Source organism: Dasypus novemcinctus, chromosome 17 (assembly GCF_030445035.2).
Source record: "Dasypus novemcinctus isolate mDasNov1 chromosome 17, mDasNov1.1.hap2, whole genome shotgun sequence".
Classification (NCBI taxonomy): domain Eukaryota; kingdom Metazoa; phylum Chordata; class Mammalia; order Cingulata; family Dasypodidae; genus Dasypus; species Dasypus novemcinctus.
This window is the reverse complement of record NC_080689.1, coordinates 26,434,653-26,455,863: the sequence shown is the minus strand read 5'-3', so window position 1 is coordinate 26,455,863 and position 21,211 is coordinate 26,434,653. Positions and strand designations below refer to the sequence as shown.

The window sequence follows — 21,211 nt, the reverse complement described above, 5'->3', positions numbered from 1 at the left end:
CTTTTCAAAGATCCCACAAAGTTTTGGTTTTGTTGATTTGTTTTGACATTCTCTCTTGCATTATTCTCAGCTGTAATCTTTGATACTTCCTTCCCTCTGGTCACTTTCAGTTTGGTTGTTCTTCTTTTTCCACTTCTCTTAATTTGAGAGCTTTCTTCTTCTTCTTCTTTTTTTTTTTTTTTTTCAGAATGAACCCTGAAATTTACTAAATCCTATTTTAAGGCAAAATGCCTTTTTTTACATTTTTTTAAAAGTTTATTTATTTTATTAATTTCTCCTCCCCCCCCCCCCCCCCCATATTCTTCTCTCTGTGTCCATTCACTGTGCATTCTTCTGTGCTGCTTGTCTTCTCTTTAGGTGACACTAGGAACTGATCCTGGGACCTTCCGGAGTGGGAGAGAGGTGCCCAATCTGTTGCACCACCTCAGCTCCCTGGTCTAATGCCTCTCTCACTTCTCTCCTCAGTGTCTATTTTTGTTGCACCATCTTGCTATACCAGCTCTCTGTTCAGGCCAGCTGGCCATGCAGGCCAGCACTCTACTTGGTCCAGCTCGCTGCATAGGCCAGCTTGCCTTCACTGGGAGGCCCTGGGAATCGAAGCCTGTACCTCCCATATGATAGACAGGAGCCCAATCTTTGAGCCATATCTGCTTCCCTATTATTTATTTATTTCATATCAATGTTACCAGTTACTTCGTTAACACAAGATAATAATTACAATAACAATAAATCTGCTTTGGTTCATAGTTGCAGTGCCCCTTATTTTTGTTCATTCCTCAGTCTTGAGGGATTTGGGACTATATCCACTCTGCTTCAGGCTGAGAGAGGATATAGATATTATGGGGCAGAGGAAAGGAATTATTTTGCTTGTAGTTAAAGATACTCCTTGTTTTGAGGATGGGACTGATCCACCATCATCATTTTTTTAATTGTCCAAGGCAAGCCTGAAGAACTGGAGAGAAAGAGTTGGCTACAACTCTTCTGAGTTTCTGGGCTCAACTGGCATATGAACAATCTGGATATTTAAGTCTCTGAGAAATATTCTTAACAGGTATATTGGAAATTATAGGTTCAAATAAAAGAAGTAGAAGTATCATGCTTAGGGGAATTATAAATGAGTATAACTATACTATATTGAGGAAATAGCTTTTCATATATTCCCAGATAGGGCTTGCTGAGGGGCTGTTGATTTCATGATGCCGTGTGGCTTGCCTTTAGTGTCCAGGCGTCCCTAGAGCCCTCACAAGCACTTTTGTTTGAGGGTTTATTTACTGTGGCAGTTAATAAAATCTACTTGAGACCTGCATAAGTATAACCTCTGCAATAACCTTTCAACTCACTCTCAAATATCTTTGCCATAAAAACTTTATTTTATTTAATATTTCCCCATTTCGGTCAGTCTTTTTCCAAGTGCATCACTGATCAACACTTGGTAATAATCTCTCAGTGCCAGGGAGGCTTATCTCTGGGAGCCATGTCTCACGTCAGGGGGAAGGTAGTGAGTTTTATTTGCAGAGTGGCCACATTTGAGTAATAAGAATGTTTCCAGGAGGTAACACTTAGGCATTGATTATAATTAGGCTGAGGTTTTTATTATTACAGGAATAAGGTTGATAAGTGCAAGCATTAAGAGCAAGTGATTGCATATTGTCCTGTTTTCTTTTATTAGGCAAGACTTACATATTCCAGAGTTTTTGCCATCTTATTTGAAAAAGTAGCAGGACTTCCCCAGAAGGGAATTTAATATTTCGTTAGCTACTATTTGGGCCTCTATCCATCCAGAATTCTTATATATGGGAATAAGTATACATTTTTATCCCATAGAAGTATGCTTTAGGTGCATTTTATCCCCATACACAGCCCTGCTATCAACACCCAGTACTAGTGACATACCTTTGTTATAGATCCTGAATGAACATTCTTATCACTGTATCATTTAACCACAATCCTCAGCCACCACATTTACTATGTTATGCAATCCCCTGTTTTATCTTCTAGCTTTTCTTTTAGCAACATATACAACCCAGAACTTGCCTTTTCAACCATGCTCACACATACATTTCAGTGCTGTTAATTATACTCACATCACTGCACCACCATCACCTCTGTCCATTTCCAAACCATTACAATCAACCTAATTATAAATTCTGCACAGATTAAGCATTGGCTCACCATTCTCTACACCCATTCTATCTCTTGGTAACCTGTCTTCCAGACTCTACCTCCACGAGCCTGCTCACTATACTTAGTTCATATCAGTGAAATCATACAATATTTGTCCTTTTGTGTCTGGCTAACTTCACTCAACATAAGGTCCTTGAGGTTCATCCATGTTGTTGCATGCACGAGTACTTCATTCCTTCTTATAGCTGAATAATATTCTATCATATGTATATACCACATTTTGTTTATCCATTCATCTGTTGATCATAGATGGGTTGCTCCCATCTCTTGGCAATTATGAATAATACCATTATGAACACCAGAGTGCATTTATTTTTTCATGTCCCTGCTTTCAATTCTTCTGGGTATATACCTAGTAGTGGATGTAGGATCTCTTTGTTTTTGTATCTAGAGTGAGTCTTTTATAGATAGCATATAGATGGGTCATATTTTTTTTATCAAATCTGCCAGTCTCTGCCTTTTAATAGTAGAGTTCAAGCCATTTACATTTAAGGTAATTATAAGACAAGACTGACTTTGTTTTCTGCATGTAATTTTTTTTTCCTTATTTACTTTATTACTGCCCTTTTTTGTATTTAGTTGAGTTTTTTAAAAGATTTATTTATTTTTATTTATTTCTACCCGCCCCCCTTATTGTTTGTGCTTGCTGTCTGCTCTCATTGTGTGTTCTCTGTGTCTGTTTGTAGTCTTTTAGGAGGCACCAGGAACCAAACCCAGGACCTCCCATGTAAGAGGCACCCAATTGCTTGAGCCACATCCACTCCCTGCTTGTTGTGTCTCTCGTTGTGTCTCCTCATTACTCTCATTATGTCAGCTTGCTGTCTTGCTTGTCGTCTTTAGGAGGCACCAGAAACCGAACCTGGGACCTCCCGTGTGGGAGATGGGCACCCAACTGCTTGAGCCACATCTGCTCTCCTAAGTTGATTTTTGTAGTGTACCATTTTGATTCCCTTCCCCAGTATTTTTCAGGGTTTTTTTTAGTGATTACTTTTGTGGTTACATTAACATCTAAAACTAGCAACAACTAAATATGAATACCAACTTGGTTTTAATAGTATACAAACATTTTACTCCTACATGTCACTGACCCCTCCCATTTATAATGTTATTATCTCAGATTATATCTTTGTGCATTGTGTGCTCATTAACATAGTTTAATTACTGTTTTACACATTTGCCTTTTAAGTCATAAAAGGGGGAGGGGACAGGCAATTACAAATCAAAGGTACAATAATTCAAGATTTTACTTTTAAAAAAAATTGTTTAGAAGCTGCTTTGTTACTCTTTGTTACCTTTACCATTGTTGTTTATTTCTTTTTTTTTCTTTTCCTTTTTTTCATTGCTTGAATAATAGGAATTGACTGGCTCACCACTTTGAAGTTAGGAGAAGTCCAAAATCAAGGCCAACCATAAGGGGATGCTTTCTCCCTGAAGACTATGGCTTTCTGGGGCTGGCTTCTGGTGATCCTTAGTCCTTGGCTTTTCTGTCACATGTCAGTGCACATGGTGGGGTCTTCTTTCTCTTCCAGGTCCTTTTGGCTTCCAGCTTCTGACTTCCATGACTTCCCTCTCTTTTTCTTCCTATGACTTCAAGTTACTGCCTGCTGTCCTTTTGTTTCATCTTGAAGAACACTGTTTGGCATTTCTTGTAGGGTAGACCTTCTGGTAATGAATTCCTTCAGCTTTTGTTTAGCCATAAAATTTCTCTTTTGTTCTTTAGGGATAATCTTGCCACATAGATAATTCTTGGTTGACGTTTTTTCTTCTAAGGATTTTGAATGTTTCATCTCACTCCTGTCTGGCCCCCATGTGGCTGATGAGAAATTGACTGCTAATGTTGTTAGGGATCCCTTGTACTTGCTTCTCTCTTGCTGCTCTCAAAATTCCTTTTTCTCTGGATTTTGACAGTTTCACTAAAATGTCTCTTGGTATGGATCTCTTTGAGTTTCTCCTACTTGAAGAAACTCAAATTCATCAAATTTTATCAGAGGTTATCAACATTCAGAAAAACCTCTTTCTAAGGATGGAGGGTGGAGGATTTGAGGTCCTGAAACCCGGCTCAGTCACTTGCTTCTGTATGGTGATGGGCTGGTCACTTAGCTTCTCTGAGCCTCAGTTTCCCTGTATAAAGAGACTTGAACTAGATGATCTCAGTGCTCTCTTTTACCTTTCATAAAACTAAGTAATGTTCACTATCTCATGTTTTTAAACTTTTTTCCTAGTTTCAAAAAAAATCAGACCTTTTAAGCTGATAATTCATTAGTAAAAATACCAAACTCTAAAAATTTAGATATATTATTTTACTTCTCTGCCTTTTTTACAATTAGCTGGTGTTTCTAAATAGCAGTCTGCTATTTAGAGTCTTGGCAAAGAAAAATGATTCCTGTTCTTCATCCTCACCCAACCACCCCCTTGTTTATGTAGCATATTTCTTCCTTTCTTTCCTTTTTGACCAATAAAGGAATCACTCCTCCAAAACAACATTGTTAAGAAGTTTGTTTGTTATTCTTCAAACTTCTCAACATAGTATAGGAAGCTTCTCTTACTTGAGACCAATTAAAATTATTTTGAGTTAGACTCTAATTAGAGCAATGGATCATTAGGAAGGCATAAAAAGAAAGCAGTTTTTGGAGAATAATCACCCCAATAATAAGCTTTTGTTTTTTTAAAATGAGGCTTATAGTAAAACCAAAGGCCTAGTATCTTTTATGGTCTTGATGGGTTAGAAGGAAGTTATAGACCCTTCACCTGAGGGTCAGTGTAGACTGCAGAGGATTAGTGAACCCATTAAAAAATACAGTTTATTTCTTTTCAGAGGAGATCCATAACTTTTATCGGTTTTTTTCCCAAAGAAATCTAAAGCTTAAGAGTCCCTATGGTGAAGATACTGGTGAAAGCTTTGGTTTCTGTCCATTGATTTCCATGGGTTGCTATAACCTGGATTTCTTTTGATCTGACTCATGTTTTGATTAAATGTGGAAGGGGTTTTTGAAATGTATTTGACTTTGGATTTTGTTTCCAGAACTTTGGCTTTCAATAAGTGCGTGGTAAGTGAAGGGGGAGAAGGAGGAAGGAGAGTTAAATGTAGCCTATCTGGGTGTTTTCAGCAGGAACAGGAGCCTGCTCTCTGGGTCACTCTATAGGCATAAAGTGCTTCTGGTGAGCCTGTATTTTATGAAAGACTGGGGAAAAAAAGTTCTTTTCAGTATGCTAAATGTGAACATCCATGCAATAAATCAAAATACATACCTAGTTCACAGGCATATTATCTACAATAAGATGTAATTATCCTTCAGAGTTTTTACCTTTCTTTCAGGATTTAGCAAATCAGTCATCAAAACAATGTCCATCATGGATTTTGAAAAGGTTAATCTTGAATTAATAGAAGCCTTACTAGAGTGGATTGTGGATGGAAAACACACCTACCCTCCAGGTAATTTCTTCTTGTCTTCATTTATGTGTGAGATGGCAAATAGAAGGGTTGTTACTTTGAAGGTAATGGGTACTGTGGAGACAGCCTTGCTTCTAGGGCCCCCACCCTCACCCCTTTATTCCCAGCCGTGCATAAACATTGCTTATTAGCTTCCGGGGGAGAGGGCGATACCTTTTACCTTGAGGTTCAGCTACCTTGGGGTTTTGCTTTGCCCGCACAAAGCAAAAAAAGGGATGTTAACAATACAGAATCCAAAGAAAAGAGAGCTGAACAGAAGGCCTGAATAATCCACCCGTTAAACACTCAGACTCCGTGAGAGTCCAGTAAGGAGTGTTTGAATCCTGCGTAAACTCTCTGTGCATGGAGGCCACAAGGCAGTGTGGTGAAGAGCACGCGTTTCAGAGTCTGATAAACCTCTCAGCTCTGCTACTCATGAATTCTGTAACCTTGGATAAAGGTTTTCTATGCTTCAATTCCTTGTCTGTAAAATGAATATAATACTAAATCCTCTTGCATAAAACTAATTTGAGTATTGAAAGCATCTGTAAAGCACTTACTTAGCACAGTGCTTAACATGCAGTTAATGCCCAGTATGATAATGTATTTGTTGTCCTCATTACTATTATTGTCACTCTTGCTTCTACTGTCACTTTAACACAGAGCCCTCTCTCCTTCCCCCTTACTCACTGCTTTCCCATCACAATGGCCTTCTTGCCTCATTCGCAGTCCCTTAGCCCTAAAATGTGATTTCCCAAATCATCTCGTAACTGATTGCCTCACATTATTCAGGTTTCTGCTCAAATGCCACCTCTTCAGAGAGGTTTTCTCTGAGCTCCCTCTCTACTGTTGTCTTCCTGCTTTACTCTATCATAATACCCTCAAATGGTTTTCATTTTCTTATAGAACTTAATACTATCCAAAATTAATGTTTTGTTGACTGACAGTAGCCTTCAATAGAATGTAAGCCCCCTAAAAATAGGGATTTCCTGCCCACCACTGTATTCCTCAGACACTAGAACAATGCCTGGCACATTTAAGTACCAAGTAAAAATTTCTTACATGAATGAATGAAGGGTAGCCAACTTAGGTGATTGTTAAGGGGAATAATAGATCAAAAAATCATTATGTCCTCGTTACACCATACTTGAAGAGAAATGGGTATGGCTTCTCTCCTTTGTTTAGATTTTAATCATCACATGGTATTTCTAAAGATATTGGTGAAGTGCCTTTGTTTCTCTTCTCTTGGCAAGTAGCCAATGTTGGCTAAAGTATTATCACAGGACTGAAGATCTTGTCAAGATGCTGGAATATTACTGAAAAAAATTAAGCATAGCAACCAAAAAGAAAATGTCAGAAAATTACCTGAATTCAAAGTAGAGTAGGTATAGTAATTAGGGAGCTGAGGATATATTTGTGAATATTAACAATATCCCTGACACAAGTGGCCAAGCCATGAGGGCAGAGCGGATCAGATGGCACATAAAATATAGCTTTTTCTTTTTCTTTTTTTTTTGCCATTCAGATAGATTGTTTTATCTCCCTTATGGCATTTTGGTAGACAGGATGGGTATGTAATGGAAAGAGTGTGTATCTCGTGTCAGAAACCCTAGTTTGAGTTCAGCCTCCACTTTGAGCATCCCTATGACCTGACCGCATTTCTGCAATTGCCATTGCCTCATCTATAAAGTAGGGGTCCTAATGACTTCATGGGTGGCTCTGGGTTGCAAATGAGCTACTGTGTATGAGCATTCATTGTATATTATGCAGTACTAAAAACAAACCTGAGAGCTATTTTTTGACCTTCTTACTTCAGAGTTCTATTTTCTTAATAGTTTACATTATTTAGTGGATAGAATAACTGTGATAAATAATAGTTCATAAGTTCCTTGTGGGCAGGTCTTTGTTTTATCCTCTATTGCACCTCGCACAGAGCTGGCATAGTCACCCAATAAATATTTGTGGGATTAAAGAAGCTAGTGAAGACAGTATCAGTTGCCCCATCTGAACACAAAAGAAAACAAAAGAAGATGCCTATTGATGAGTGTCTGCTCCTGACACAGAAATACACTATCATCTGTTATCATCCTTATTTTATTATAAATAAAATGTAAAAGCCCATAAACTGTCAATATAGTATGCTTAGTTAATAGGCTGCCCCTTCAACATACATCTGTGTTTTGTTTGTATGTGTGTGTGTGTGTGAATGTGTGTTATTCAACATATGTCTGAATTTAGATTACCAAGTTGGCCAATTATAGTTTATTTTCCTCAATTCTATTAAAAATTTTATGCAATTTATTTATTCATGGAGAGAAGAATTCTCCTGTCTTATAAGGACAGACAGATAACACTTCCTCTAGAATTTTAGTGGCCATTGTACCGAAGAAGTATGTTTAAAGAGCTTTGCTAATGACTTCTTATGTAAGGCCTTATATTTTTTTCCATACCTCAGTTTTCCTGTTGTTGAAGGACAATAATACTCAATTCATTTTGTAGGTATCAAGTCAGAGAATATATAAAATCATAGTTTGTTTTTTAAATCCTTGGGGATCTTACAGAGAAAAGACAGTTGTCAGTTAAAATTCTCAGATTAATGCATTTTTTGGTTTAAAAGAGCTTTATCATCTAAATTAGTTTTTCCTTTTTTGCATTTGTCAGATTGAGTCTTTTTCTATACCCAGGTGCTATACTTGTATTTTTACCGGGTCTAGCAGAAATCAAAATGCTTTATGAGCAGCTACAGTCTAATTCTCTTTTCAACAACAGACGTAGTAAACGGTAAGTTAATTACCTTCTGTATCACTAATCATTGTCTGCTTCAGTCATATGTAGATGCATAGCCACTTCTATTTTACAGTCAGCACCCTCTGTAGACCCAGGTGTTGCTCCTCAAGAATATGCCTGTTAATGCCAGCTGGAAAGTGGGAAACTGGTTTGCACCAGGAAATCTGTTATTTCCATCCATTAAGCAAAAATTTCTCTTCACTGAGCATAGTGACTGTATTAGTCAGCCAAAGGGGTGCTGATGCAAAATACCAGAAATTGGTTGGTTTTTATGCAGGGTTTTTATTTGGTGTAGGAGCTTACAGATAGCAGGCCATAAAGCATAAATTACTTCCCTCACCAAAGTCTATTTTCACTGTTGGAGCAAGATGGCTGCCGACGTCTGCGAGGGTTCAGGCTTCCTGGGTTCCTCCCTTCCTGGGGCTTGCTTCTCTTTCCTCTTCGAGCTTGGTCCCTGGGGTTCCAGCTTAAGGCTTCATCATCAAACTCCAACATCAAATCTCCTTAACTCCAACATCAAAAACCCTTAACTCTATCCTTTGCTATACCATTTATCTGTGAGTCCCTGCCCATAAAAGGGTGGGGACTCAATGCCCTACTGGTACAAGAAGTTTACATAATAACTTAATCAAGTAAACCTATGAATCCAATATAATCTAATATGCCCAGAGGAAAATATTAATTTATAAACATAATACTATATGTTATTATGTTTACATATAATAATATTTCTTTTTGGAATTCATGAATAGTATCAAACTACTACAGTGACTTAGCAAACTCTCATGTCATTTCAATTGCCAGATCTTTGGGGGAGGTAAACTAGTGTTAGTAACAATGAAGAAATGCTTTTTTTTTTTTTTGAGAGAGAATAATTTTCAGCGGTTCCTTTCCAATGGCAAAATACACTGGGTATGTCTTCATATCTAAGGGTAAAACTATTTGACAGATGAACACTACAAAGAAATAGAACAGTGAAGGTTCTTAGCTTACCTCACTGTCTCTACCTGTCTTTCTCTGGATTTAAAGGTAGGGAATAAAGAAGAGATTCTTTGTTGGTTAGTTTGCTTCAGGCTTGTTACCTATAGAATCAGCTATATATTTCTCTTGATTATTGATTACCAAATTACACTCCCATGTTTTTACCAAGTTGATATAAGGCTTTTAGTCATAGAACTGTATAAATATTTTGTGACAATTAGAGCCTTCCTTCTCAATTATATAGAGTCATATTTAGTATTAATAGAAATTCATCCACTATGATCTGATTTCAGTGCTTTGGGCTACAATGCTTTTAATGTGCTCTTTTGCTCTTTCAGATGTGTTATTCATCCACTTCATTCGTCTCTATCCAGTGAAGAGCAGCAGGCTGTGTTTGTAAAACCTCCTCTTGGTGTAACTAAGATTATAATTTCCACTAACATTGCTGAGACCTCCATAACCATTGATGATGTTGTCTATGTCATCGATTCTGGGAAAATGAAAGAAAAGAGGTATTCTCTTTTGAGAGGGGCTAAAAATGCCTCATTTAGGGTGACGTAGTTATTTATGGCTAACACTGTTAAGCAACATGAGTTACTATTTGAAAAAAAAACACAACTTTATGACCATGAAACGTAAAGTCAAATGAAGGTGGAAAGTTTGAGGTTTTACCTTGGAGGCAATGAATTACTTTTCCTCTCTTTTTCTTATGTACTTTCACACATGTGCCTTAATGAACAACAGTTAAACAAAGAAACTGTAAGCATTGGCACTTGATACCATCAGCACTAGGTTGTATGATGCTCAGCCATTCAAGAGTGTACAGGTCACTGCATTGTTCTATAGAAGTGAACTCATGCCAAGTAAAGCATTGGCCATGTTTTTTTAAAATAACTTTTTTTTTTCCATTTAACAAATCAGTTTTTTTTACTTTATTTTGTTCTTTTAATAATTGAAAATATAAACAATTCAAAACAAAACAGTTGAATAAAAACATTTCTCAATTAAATGTACTGTATACCTATAAAAAATTTTTAATCATACAATGTATTACACAATATATTTGGTTCATAGTAATGAAATCATGCAGTATTTATCCTTTTGGATCTGGCTTGCTATGCACAGCATAATGTCCTCCAGGTTCACCCATCTTGTCATATGCTTTACGACTTCATTTCTTCTCGCAGCTGCATAATATTCTGTCATGTGAATAGACTACAGTTTGTTTACCCATTCATTCTGTTGATGGACACCTGGGTTGTTTCCAACTTTTGGAAATTGTGAATGATGTTGCTACGAACATCAGTGTGCAGATGCCTTTTCAAGTCACTGGTCTCAGTTCTTCTGGGTATATACGAAGTAGTGGTATTGCAGGGTCTCATGGCAACTCTATGTTCAACTTCTTTAGGAACTGCCAAAGAGTCCTCCACAGTGGCTGTACCATTCTGCATCCCCACCAACAGTGAATAAGTTCCTGTCTCTCTACATCCTCTTCAACACTTGTATTCTCTCTTTTTTAAAAAATTAATTTATTGAAGTATGTCACTCATACATAAACATACATAAACAATAAGTGTGTAATAATAGTTGTGAACTTACAAAACAAACATGTATAACATCATACAGGACTCTCATAACTCACCCTACCATCAATACCTTGCATTGTTATTAAACCTTTTTAATGATTAAAGAGCATTGTCAAAATATTACTACTAACCAAAGTATTTTTCCCTCAACCAACCCTATTATTATCTTTATATCATTTATACATAAACAAAAGTATATAGTAAAAGTTGTGAACTTATAAAGCAAACGTGCATAACATCATACAGGAGTCCCATACATCAACCCTCCAACACCTTGCATTATTGTGAGATGTTTGTTAGAAATTATGAAAGAATATTGTCAAAATCTTACTACTAATCATAGTTCTTATCTTATATTTGGTGTGTTTTTCCCCCAACCCACCTTATTGATATTTTTAAATTATATTTTTTATGACAAAAGTTGTAAACCTAGAAAACAATCATGCACATGTGCAGAATTCCCAAACACCCCTCCATCAACACACCACACTGTGGTGGAACATTTCCTACAGATAAGATAATATCATCTGATTGTTATCATGTCCATAGTGTACATTTGGCTCACATTTTCCATACTGCCTCATTATCAACACAGTACATCTTTCACATAGATGCCAGAATATTATATTATTACTGCTAACCACAGTCAATAGGTCACTCCAGCTGTATCCACATTCCCAACACCCTGCAGTAGTGATGTACATTTGCTCTAGCTCACAAAGGACACTCTTGCATCTGTACCATCAACCACAGTTCTCATCCACCTCTTGGTCTGCCATGCTATTCAGTTCCTAGATTATTCTCTAGCATTCTGTCAATTGGCATTTACATACCTAGACTACCATTTTCAGCCACATCCCATTTATAAACTAGCTTTACTCACTGTGTATTACCATCCACTCTATACATTTCCACACTTTTACAGTAAAGCTAATTAAAACTTCTACATACATTAAACATCAGTAGTCCATCTCAGTCCTCCTCTTATCTCCTTTAATAATCTACCACCTACCACCAGGTCTTGAAGATATTTTCCTGTAATTTCTTCTGGAAGTTTTATGGTCCTTGCTTTTATTTTTAGGTTTTGATCCATTTTGAGTTAATTTTTGGATGAGGTGTGACATAGGGGTCCTCTTTCCTTCTTTCGGCTATGGATATACAATTCTTTCAGCACCATTTGTTGAATGGACTTTTCTGCCGGAGATGTGTGGGTTTGACAGGCTAGTCAAAAATCACTTGACCATACATGCGAGGGTCTGTTTCTGAAGTATAAATTTTGTTCCATTGGAATATGTGTGTCTGTCTTTATGCCAGTACCATGCTGTTTTTACATTATACCTGGGTAATATGATTTAAAGTCTGGAGATGAGGCTTTGCTTTTCCTTTTTATGGAAAAAGGAAGAAATGGTCTCTGAAAGTGAACATTACAGGACCCCTTACTTTTCCAAATAAATTTGATGATCATGTTTTCAATATTTTTTAATGCCGGTGGAATTTTTACCAGGATTGCATTGAATCTGTATATCAATTTGAGTAGAGTTGACATCTTAATGATATTTAGTGTCCCAATCCATGAGCATGGAACGTTCTTTAAGTTATTTAGGACTTTTTTTTATTTCTTTTAATATTGAGCTGCAATTTTCTGAATACAAGTGCTTTACATCATTGGTTAAGTTTATCCCTGGCTATTTGAGTTTTATCTGTCATATTTCATTTTCCCTACTCTTTTGACACTTTTGGTTGCTTTTATTGATATAATCTTCATTTCTATACTCTCTTCCAGGCCTTTCTCTCCTGTCTTTTATTTTCAGGCTCTAGCACACCCATTAGTATATCCTGAAAATCTGGTCTCTTGCTTAGAAAGTCTCTCAATTTCTGTTTATCTGTGAATATCCTAATCTCACCCTCATTTTTAAAAGACAGTCTTACTGGAGATAAGATTCTTGGCTAGAAATTTTTCTCTTATAATATCTTAAATATATCATACTACTGTCTTCTTGCCTCCATCGCAAGAAGAGAATTCAGCACTTAATCTTATTATGTATCCCTTATATGTTATACATTGCTTTTCTCTTGCTGTTCTCAGAATTCTCTTTGTCTTTGGCATTTGACATTCTGATAAGTATGTGTCTCGGAGTTGGTCTATTCAGATTTTTTCAGATGGGAGTATGTTGTCCTTCTTGGACATGGATATCTATGTCCTTTAATAGGTTTGGGAAATTTTCTACCATCATTTCTTCAAAAATTCCTTCTACCTCTTTTCCCTTCTCCTTCTGGGACATCCAGGACACATATGTTTGCACGCCTTTTGCTACCATTTAGTTCCCTGAGACCTTGTTCAATTTTTTCCATTCTTTTCTTCACCTCTTCTTTTGTATGTTCACTTTCAGAGGCCATTTCTTCAAGCTGACCAGTGCGTTCTTCTGCCTCCTCAAATCTGCTATTATATGATTCCAGTGTTTTTAAATTTCATTTATTGCACTTTTCATTCCCATTGGAGCTGCTATTTTTCTGTGTATGCTTTCAAATTCTTCTTTGTGCACATCCAGTGTCCTCTTAATATCTTTGATCTCTTTAGCCAGTTCATTGAATTGATTAAGGAGATTTGTTTGAACATCTGTGATTAGTTGTCTCAACTCCTTTATATCATCTGGAGGCTTATCTTGTTCCTTTAACTGGGCCATAGTTTCCTGTTTCTTAGTGTGGACTGTAATTTTTTGTTGATGTCTTGGCATCTGGCTTACTAGAGTATTTATTCCGGGTACAGTTTTTCTTTTTAGTTTAGGGCTTCCTGCCCGTTCTCCCTTGCTGGTTTTGCAGAAGGAGCCAAGGATGTAATTGGTGCTGTAAGCTGTGGAGACTCACGTTGCCCAGGGACCAATGAAGTTTCTCTCAACTTTTTCCTTTGCCAGGGGTAGAGTCATAGTCACTGCTGTGTGGAATAATCCAAGTCACGCAAGCCTAGGCTGTAGTTGCCCAGAGAGACTGATGAAGCTTCACAGTCCTTTCTCCCCTGCCTGAGGTGGGGATGGAACTGCAGGTGTGGGCAGCAATCTGTCAAGCACGGGTCCAAGATAACCACAGTTGCCCCAGTAGACTTCTGATTTTCCACCTGTGCCAGCAGAGTTACCTGCAGTTACTTGGATAGGTTGATGCAGGGCCCGCCAGCCTCCTCCCCACCACAGGCGGGGCTGAAGCCTAGACTAGGGCTGCAGGCTGATCTGGGTGAAGGAAACCACTATCGTTGCTGTGATTTTCATTCAGCTGGGCTCCCCTCAGGCTGGGGACAGAGGCAAAATGGCATTTGCCACCTCTTTCTAACTTGGGCAGATTCACACCCCAGCTGTTCGCAGGGTTATATCTTAGCCAGCCGAGTCTTCCAATCAGTATCCAAAATCAGGAGCCAACCATCTCCTCCTCTCCTGTTTTTCTGAAATGGAGCTTCCAATTCCAGCCACAGAATAGCTCCTGGGGCAGCTCGTGCCACCTGAGTAGGATAATCACCAGCCTCCACAGCTTGGCCAGTAATTTCCCGCTGAGGCTGGTGCAGGTACTGCAGCTTCTTCCCTGCCAGAGATGGCACTGGGGCCCAGGCTAGAGCTGCAATCTGATCTACATGGAAAGAAGCCAGTCCCTACTATCTCTGTGATTTTCAGTCCACCCCGCTTCCCCTTGTGCCAGGTGTGGAGTTAAGATGGCAGCTACCAGCTTCTTTCTGACTTGGACAGGCTCAAACTTTAGCTTTTCTCAGAATTATACTTGAGCCCACTGAATTTACTCATCAGTAGCTGAAGTTGGTGCCCAACAGTCTCTTCCTCTCCCATTTTTGGGAAGTGAAGCTTTCAATTTCAGCCACGGAAAAGCTCCCAAGGTGGCTTGTGCCTCCTCTGTGTCTCTTTTTGTTACATCATCTTGCTGTACCAGTTCTCCACATGGGCCAGCACCCCTGCATGGGCCAGCACTCTGCACAGGCCAGCACTCCACATGGGCCAGCTCTCTTCTCAGGCCAGCTGACTGTGTGGGCCAGCTTGCCTTCACCAGGAGGCCCCAGGAGTGGAACCCTGAACCTCCTATGTGGTAGATGGGAGCCCAGTTGCTTGAGCCATATCCTCTGCCCATCTCTTTCATTCTTTCATAGATATAGATATCCAGTTGTTCCAGCACCATTTGTTGAAGAGACTGTTTTGTGCCGTTAACATTCATGTGGTAGGTGTTTCAAAAACCAATTGAGGGGGAAACGGACTTGGCCCAGTGGTTAGGGTGTCCGTCTACCACATGGGAGGTCTGCGGTTCAAACCCCAGGCCTCCCTGACCAGTGTGGAGCTGGCCCATGCGCAGTGCTGATGCGCACAAGGAGTGCCCTGCCACGCAGGGGTGTCCCCCGTGTAGGGGAACCCCACGCACAAGGAGTGCGCCCCGTAAGGAGAGCCGCCCAGCACAAAAGAAAGTGCAGCCTGCCTAAGAATGGCACCACCCACACAGAGAGCTGACACAACAAGATGACGCAACCAAAAGAAACACAGATTCCCATGCCGGTGACAACAACAGAAGCGGACAAAGAAACAAGACACAGCGAATAGACACAGAGAACAGACAACCAGGGTGGGGTGGGGTGGGGTAAGGTGGGGTTGGGTAGGGGGGGAGGGGAGAGAAATGAATAAAAATAAAATAAATCTTAAAAAAAAAAAAACAGTTGAGGGAAGCGGACTTGGCTCAACAGATAGAGCGTCCACCTACCACATGGGAAGTCCGCAGTTCAAACCCAGGACCTCCTTGACCCGTGTGGAGCTGGCCCACGTGCAGTGCTGATGTGTGCAAGGAGTGCCATGCCACGCAGGGGTGTCCCCAGTGTAGGGGAGCCCCTTGTGCAAGGAGTGCATCCCATAAGGAGAGCTGTCCAGTGTGAAAGAAAATCCAGCCTGCCCAGGAATGGTGCTGCACACACAGAGAGCTGATGCAGCAAGATGACGCAACAAAAAAGAGAAACAGATTCCTGGGCCACTGACAAGAATAGAAGCAGACACAGAAGAACACACAGCGAATGGACACAGGGAGCAATAACGGGGGTGGGGGGAGAGAAATAAATAAATAAATAAATAAATAAATAAATCTTTTCAAAAAACACAATTGACTGTATAGGTAAGGGTTTGTTTCTGGGTTCTCAATTCTTTTCTACCTGATCGATGTGTCTTTATGTCAGTACCATGCAGTGAAATTCTTCCCATGTCACTCTTCCTTTTTAGAATGCTTTTGGCTATTCAAGTGTACTTTCGCTTCCAAATGAATTTGGTAATTGTCTTTTCTAATTCTGTAAAGTAGCTTTTGGGATTTTAATTAATTGCATTGAATCTATAAATCAGTTCAGGCAAGATTGACATCTTCATGATATTTATTCTTCCAATCTATGAACACTGAATGTCTTTCCATTTCTTTAGGTCTTTTAAAATTTCTTTTAGCATTGTTTTGTAGTTTTCTGCATATATATCCTGTTCTTCTTTGGTTAAATTAATTCCTAGGTATTTGAATCTTTTTGTTGTTATTGTAAATAAAATTTTCCCCTGATTTCCTCCTCAGAATTTTCAAAAACATTTGCTACAAAAACATTACTGATTTTTACATGTTGATCTTATATCCTCTGCCACTTTGCTAAACTCATTTATTAGCCCAAGTAGCTTTGTCATGGATACTTCAGGTACAAGATCATGTCATCTGCAAGCAGTGAAAGTGTCACTTCCTCCTTTCCTATTTGGATACCTTTAAAAAAATTTTTTCCTTGTCTAATTGCCCTAGTTGGAACTTCTAGTACAATTTTTTAAAAAGATTTATTTGTTTATTTCTCCTCCCGTTCTCTGTGTCCATTCGCTGTGTGTTCTTCTGTGTCTGTTTGTATTCTCATTAGGCAGCTCTAGGAACTGATCCTGGACCTTCCAGGCGGGAGAGGTGATCATTCTCTTGCACTACCTCAGCTCCCTGATCTGCTACATCTCTTACTGTCTCTCCTCTGTGTCTCTTTTTGTTGTGTCATCTTGCTGCACCAAGTCTCTGCATGGGCCAGCACTTCTGTGTGGGGCAGCACTCTTGCACAGGGCAGCACTCCGCATGGGCCAACTTGCCACACAGGCCAGCTTGCCTTCACCAGGAGAGGCCCTGGGTATTGAACCCTGGACCTTCTATATGGTAGATGGGAGCCCAATTGCTTGAACCACATCTGCTGCCCTTCTGGTGTAATATTGAATAACAGTGGTAACAGTTGTCATCCTTGTCTTGTTCCTGAGCTTAAAGGGAAAGCTTTCAACCTTTCCCCATTGAGTATAATGTTGGCTGTGGGTTTTTTGTATATGCCTTTTATGATATTGAGGAATTTCCCTTCTATTCATATCTTTTGAAGTGTTTTTATCAAATAGAATGCTAGCGGGAAGCGGACTTGGCCCAATGGATAGGGCATCCACCTACCACATGGGAGGTCCGTGGTTCAAACCCCGGGCCTTCTTGACCCGTGTGGACCTGGCCCATGCACAGTGCTGATGCATGCAAGGAATGCTGTGCCATGCAGGGGTGTCCCCCGTGTAGGGGAGCCCCACACACAAGGAGTGCACCCTGTAAGGAGAGCTGCCCAGCATGAAAGAAAGTGCAGCCTGCCCAAGAATGGCGCCACACACATGGAGAGCTGATGCAGCAAGATGATGCAACAAAAAGAAACACAGATTCCCAGTGCCGCTGATAAGGATAGAAACGGTCACAAAAGAGCACGTAGCAAATGGACACAGAGAGCAGACAGTGGCAGGGGGGAGAGAAATCTATTTAAAAAAAAAAAAATCTTAAAAAAAAAAAGAATGCTGGAGGGAAGCGGATTCGGCCTAACGGATGGGGTGTCCACCTACCACATGGGAGCCATGAACTGGCCCACATGCAGTGCTGGTGCGCACAGCAAGTACCCTGCCACGCGGGGGTGTCCCTTGAATGGAGGGGCCCTAGGCGCGGGGAATGCACCCCTTGAGGAGAGCTGCCCCGTGTGAAAGAAGTGCAGCCTGCCCAGGAGTAGTGCTGCACACATTTTAAAAGAAAGCTGGATTTTGTCGAATGCCTTTTCTATGTCAATCATGTGGTTTTATCCTTCAGTTTGTTAATGTCTTGTATTATGTTGATTGATTTTCTTATGTTGAACCAACCTTGCGTACCAGGAGTAAAACCCACTTGGCTGTGATGTATAAGTCTTTTGATAAGCTGTTGGATTCAATTTGCAAGTATTTTGTTAAGAATTTTTACATCTATGTTTGTAGAGAGATTCGTCTGTAATTTTTTTGGTTGTAGTATCTTTATCTGGCTTTGGTATTGGGTAATATTGGCTTCGTAAAATGTGTTGGGTAATTTTCTCTCCTCTTCAATTTTTTAGAAGAGCTTAAACAGGATTGGTGTTAATTCTTTTCAAAATGCTTGGTAGAATTCCCCTGTGAAGTCATCTGGTCCTGTACTATTCATTGCTAGGAGATTTTTGATGATGAATTCAATCTCCTTAAATGTGATTGGTTTGTTATGTTCTTGTATTTCTTGTAGTGTCAGTTTAGATTGGTTGTGCATTTCTAGAAATTTGTCCATTTCATCTAGATTGTCTAATTTGTTGGCATACGGTTTCTCATAATATCCTCTTATGATTCTTTTTATTTCTGGGGGGTCAGTTGTAACTTCCCCCCTTTCATTTATGATTGTATTTATTTGCATCTTTTCTCTTTTTTTTTTCCTTTTAGTCTAGCTAGGAGGTTGTCAATTTTATTGATCTCAAAGAACCAGCTTTTGGTTTTGTTGATTTTTGCTATTGTTTTTGTTCTCAATTTTTTTTTTTTTTTTTTTTTTTCTGCTCACATCTTTATTTCTTTCCTTCTGCTTGCTTTGGGATTGGTTTGCTGTTCTTTTTCTCATTTTCTAGTAGTTCAGTTAAATCTTTGAGTTTAGCTCTTTCTTCTTATTTAATATAGGCATTCAGGGCTATAAATTTTCCTCTCAAGATTGCCTTTGCTGTATCCCATAAGTTTTGTTGTTGTTGTTTTTCCTAAAACATGTATCCCATCAGTTTTGATATGTTGTGTTCTCATTTTCATTTGTCTCAATATATTTACTGATTTCACTTGTAATTTCTTCTTTGACCCACTGGTTATTTAGGAATGTGTTGTTCAGTTTCCAGACATTTGCGAATTTATTTTTTTCCTGTTAATTGATTTCTAGTTTCATTCCATTATGATCTTGGAAGGTGCTTTCTATAATTTTAATATTTTTTATATTGAGAGCTGCTTTGTGCCCTAACCTGTGGTCTATCCTGGAGAAAGATCCATGGGCACTTGAGAAGAATGTATAATCCATAGAGTTTGGATGCAATGTTCTCTATTCTGTATATGTCTGTTAGGTCTAACTCGTTTATCATATTGTTCAAATTCTCTGTTTCCTTGTTGATCTTCTGTCTAGTTGTTCTATCTAATGATATGAGTGGGGTGTTGAAATCTGCAGCAATTATTGTAGAGATGTCTGTTTCTCCCTTCAGTTTTGCCAGAGTTTGTGTCATGTATTTTGGGTCACCTGGTTAGGTGCATAGATATTTATGACTGTTACATCTTCGTGGTGAATTGTCCGTTTTATTAATATATAATGACCTTCTGTATCTCTTATAACATTTTTACATTTAAAGTCTGTTTTGTCTGATATTAGTATAGCTACCCCTGCTCTTTTCTGGTTATTGATATTAGTATAGCTACCCCTGCTCTTTTCTGGTTACTATTTGTGTGGAGTATCTTTTTCCAACCTTTCACTTTCAGCCAGTTTGTATCTCTGGGTCTAAGGTGAGTTTCTTGTAAGCAGCATATGGAGGGCTCGTGTTTTTTTATCCATTCTGTCAACCTGTATCTTTTGATTGGGGAGTTTAATCCATTCATATTCAATGATATTACTGTAAATGCACTATTTACTTCCTCCATTTTATTCTTTGGTTTTCATATGTCATATCTTATTTTTGTCTGTCTTTTTACTCTTTTGGTTGTCTTTTATGCTATTCTTTCTTCTGTACTCTCCTCCAAGCCTGTCTCTCCTATCTTTTTTTTTTTTCAGGTTCTAAGGCTTCCTTTAATATTTCCTGCAAAGGTGTTTGGTTTTTTTTTGCAAACTCTCTTAGTTTCTTTTGTTTGTGAATATTCTATACTCACCTTCATATTTGAAGGACAATTTTGCTGGGTAAAAAATTCTCGGCTGGCAGTTCTTTTTTTTCATTATCTTAATTGTATCATACCACTGTCTTCTCACCTCCTTAGTTTCTGAAGAGAAATCTATGCTAAGTCTACCTGGATGTCCTTTGTACATGATATTTGCTTCTCCCTTGCTGCTCTGAGAATTTTCTCTTTATCTTTGACATTTGACATTCTGTGTAGTATGTGTCTTGGAATAGGTCTGTTTAGATTTTTTCTGATTGGGGTAGAGTGTGCTTCTTGGACAAGTAAGTTCATTTCTTTCGTGAGAGTTGGGAAATTTTCAGCTATGATTTTCTCAAATACTCTTTCTGCCCCTTTCCCTTCTCTTGTCCTTCTGAAACTCCCATGACACATGTTTTTGCGTTTTGTGTTGTCATTCAACTCTTTGAGACCCTGCCCAATTTTTTCCATTCTTTTTACTCTTCAATTTTAGCTGTCCTGTTTTCAGTATCATTTATTCTTTCTTCTATCATTTTGCATCTGCTGTTGTATGCCTCAGATGTGTTTTTGATCTCACCTATTGTGTCTTTCATTCCCATGAGCTCTGTTACTTTTCTGTTCAAATTCTTCTTTGTGCTCACTAATGTCTTCTTGATGTCATTTATCTCTTTGATCCTATTGTCTTTCAACTCATTAATTTGATTTTAGAAATTTGTGCATATCTTGCCGATTAGTTCTCAAATTCTGCATCTCTTCTGGGGATTTGACATATTACTTTTCTTGGGCCATGTCTTCTATTTTCTTAGTATGGCTCATAATTTTTTGCTGATATCTAGGCATCTGATTAGGATGTAATTTACTTAGATGCTCAGTTTCTTTCTCTTTTGTAGATATTTAATGGCAGGAGGCTGTGTGTTACCACTGCTGTGTGATTCTTGGCTCAACCTGGATAGTTAGGATTGCCCTGCTGGTTGCTCAAAACTGGGCACTGGACCCAGTAATTGGTTGTAGAGTCACTTCCTAGAGCCTTAAGGAGGGAGTCTATAGAGACGGGAAAAGGCCTCTTCTGCTTC

At 38.8% G+C, this 21,211-nt stretch overlaps 1 protein-coding gene across 2 annotated transcripts in view; it reads left to right on the top strand.

The window, feature by feature from the left end:
* DHX57 (DExH-box helicase 57) overlaps window positions 1-21,211 on the top strand; it is a 131,209-nt gene that overhangs the window by 71,740 nt on the left and 38,258 nt on the right. For both annotated transcript variants that reach the window (XM_004451251.4, XM_004451252.4), the window contains exons 13-15: window positions 5,501-5,617; window positions 8,299-8,395; window positions 9,721-9,894. In XM_004451251.4, the coding sequence (XP_004451308.2) occupies window positions 5,501-5,617; window positions 8,299-8,395; window positions 9,721-9,894 (388 nt within the window). The remainder of the gene's footprint in view (window positions 1-5,500; window positions 5,618-8,298; window positions 8,396-9,720; window positions 9,895-21,211) is intronic.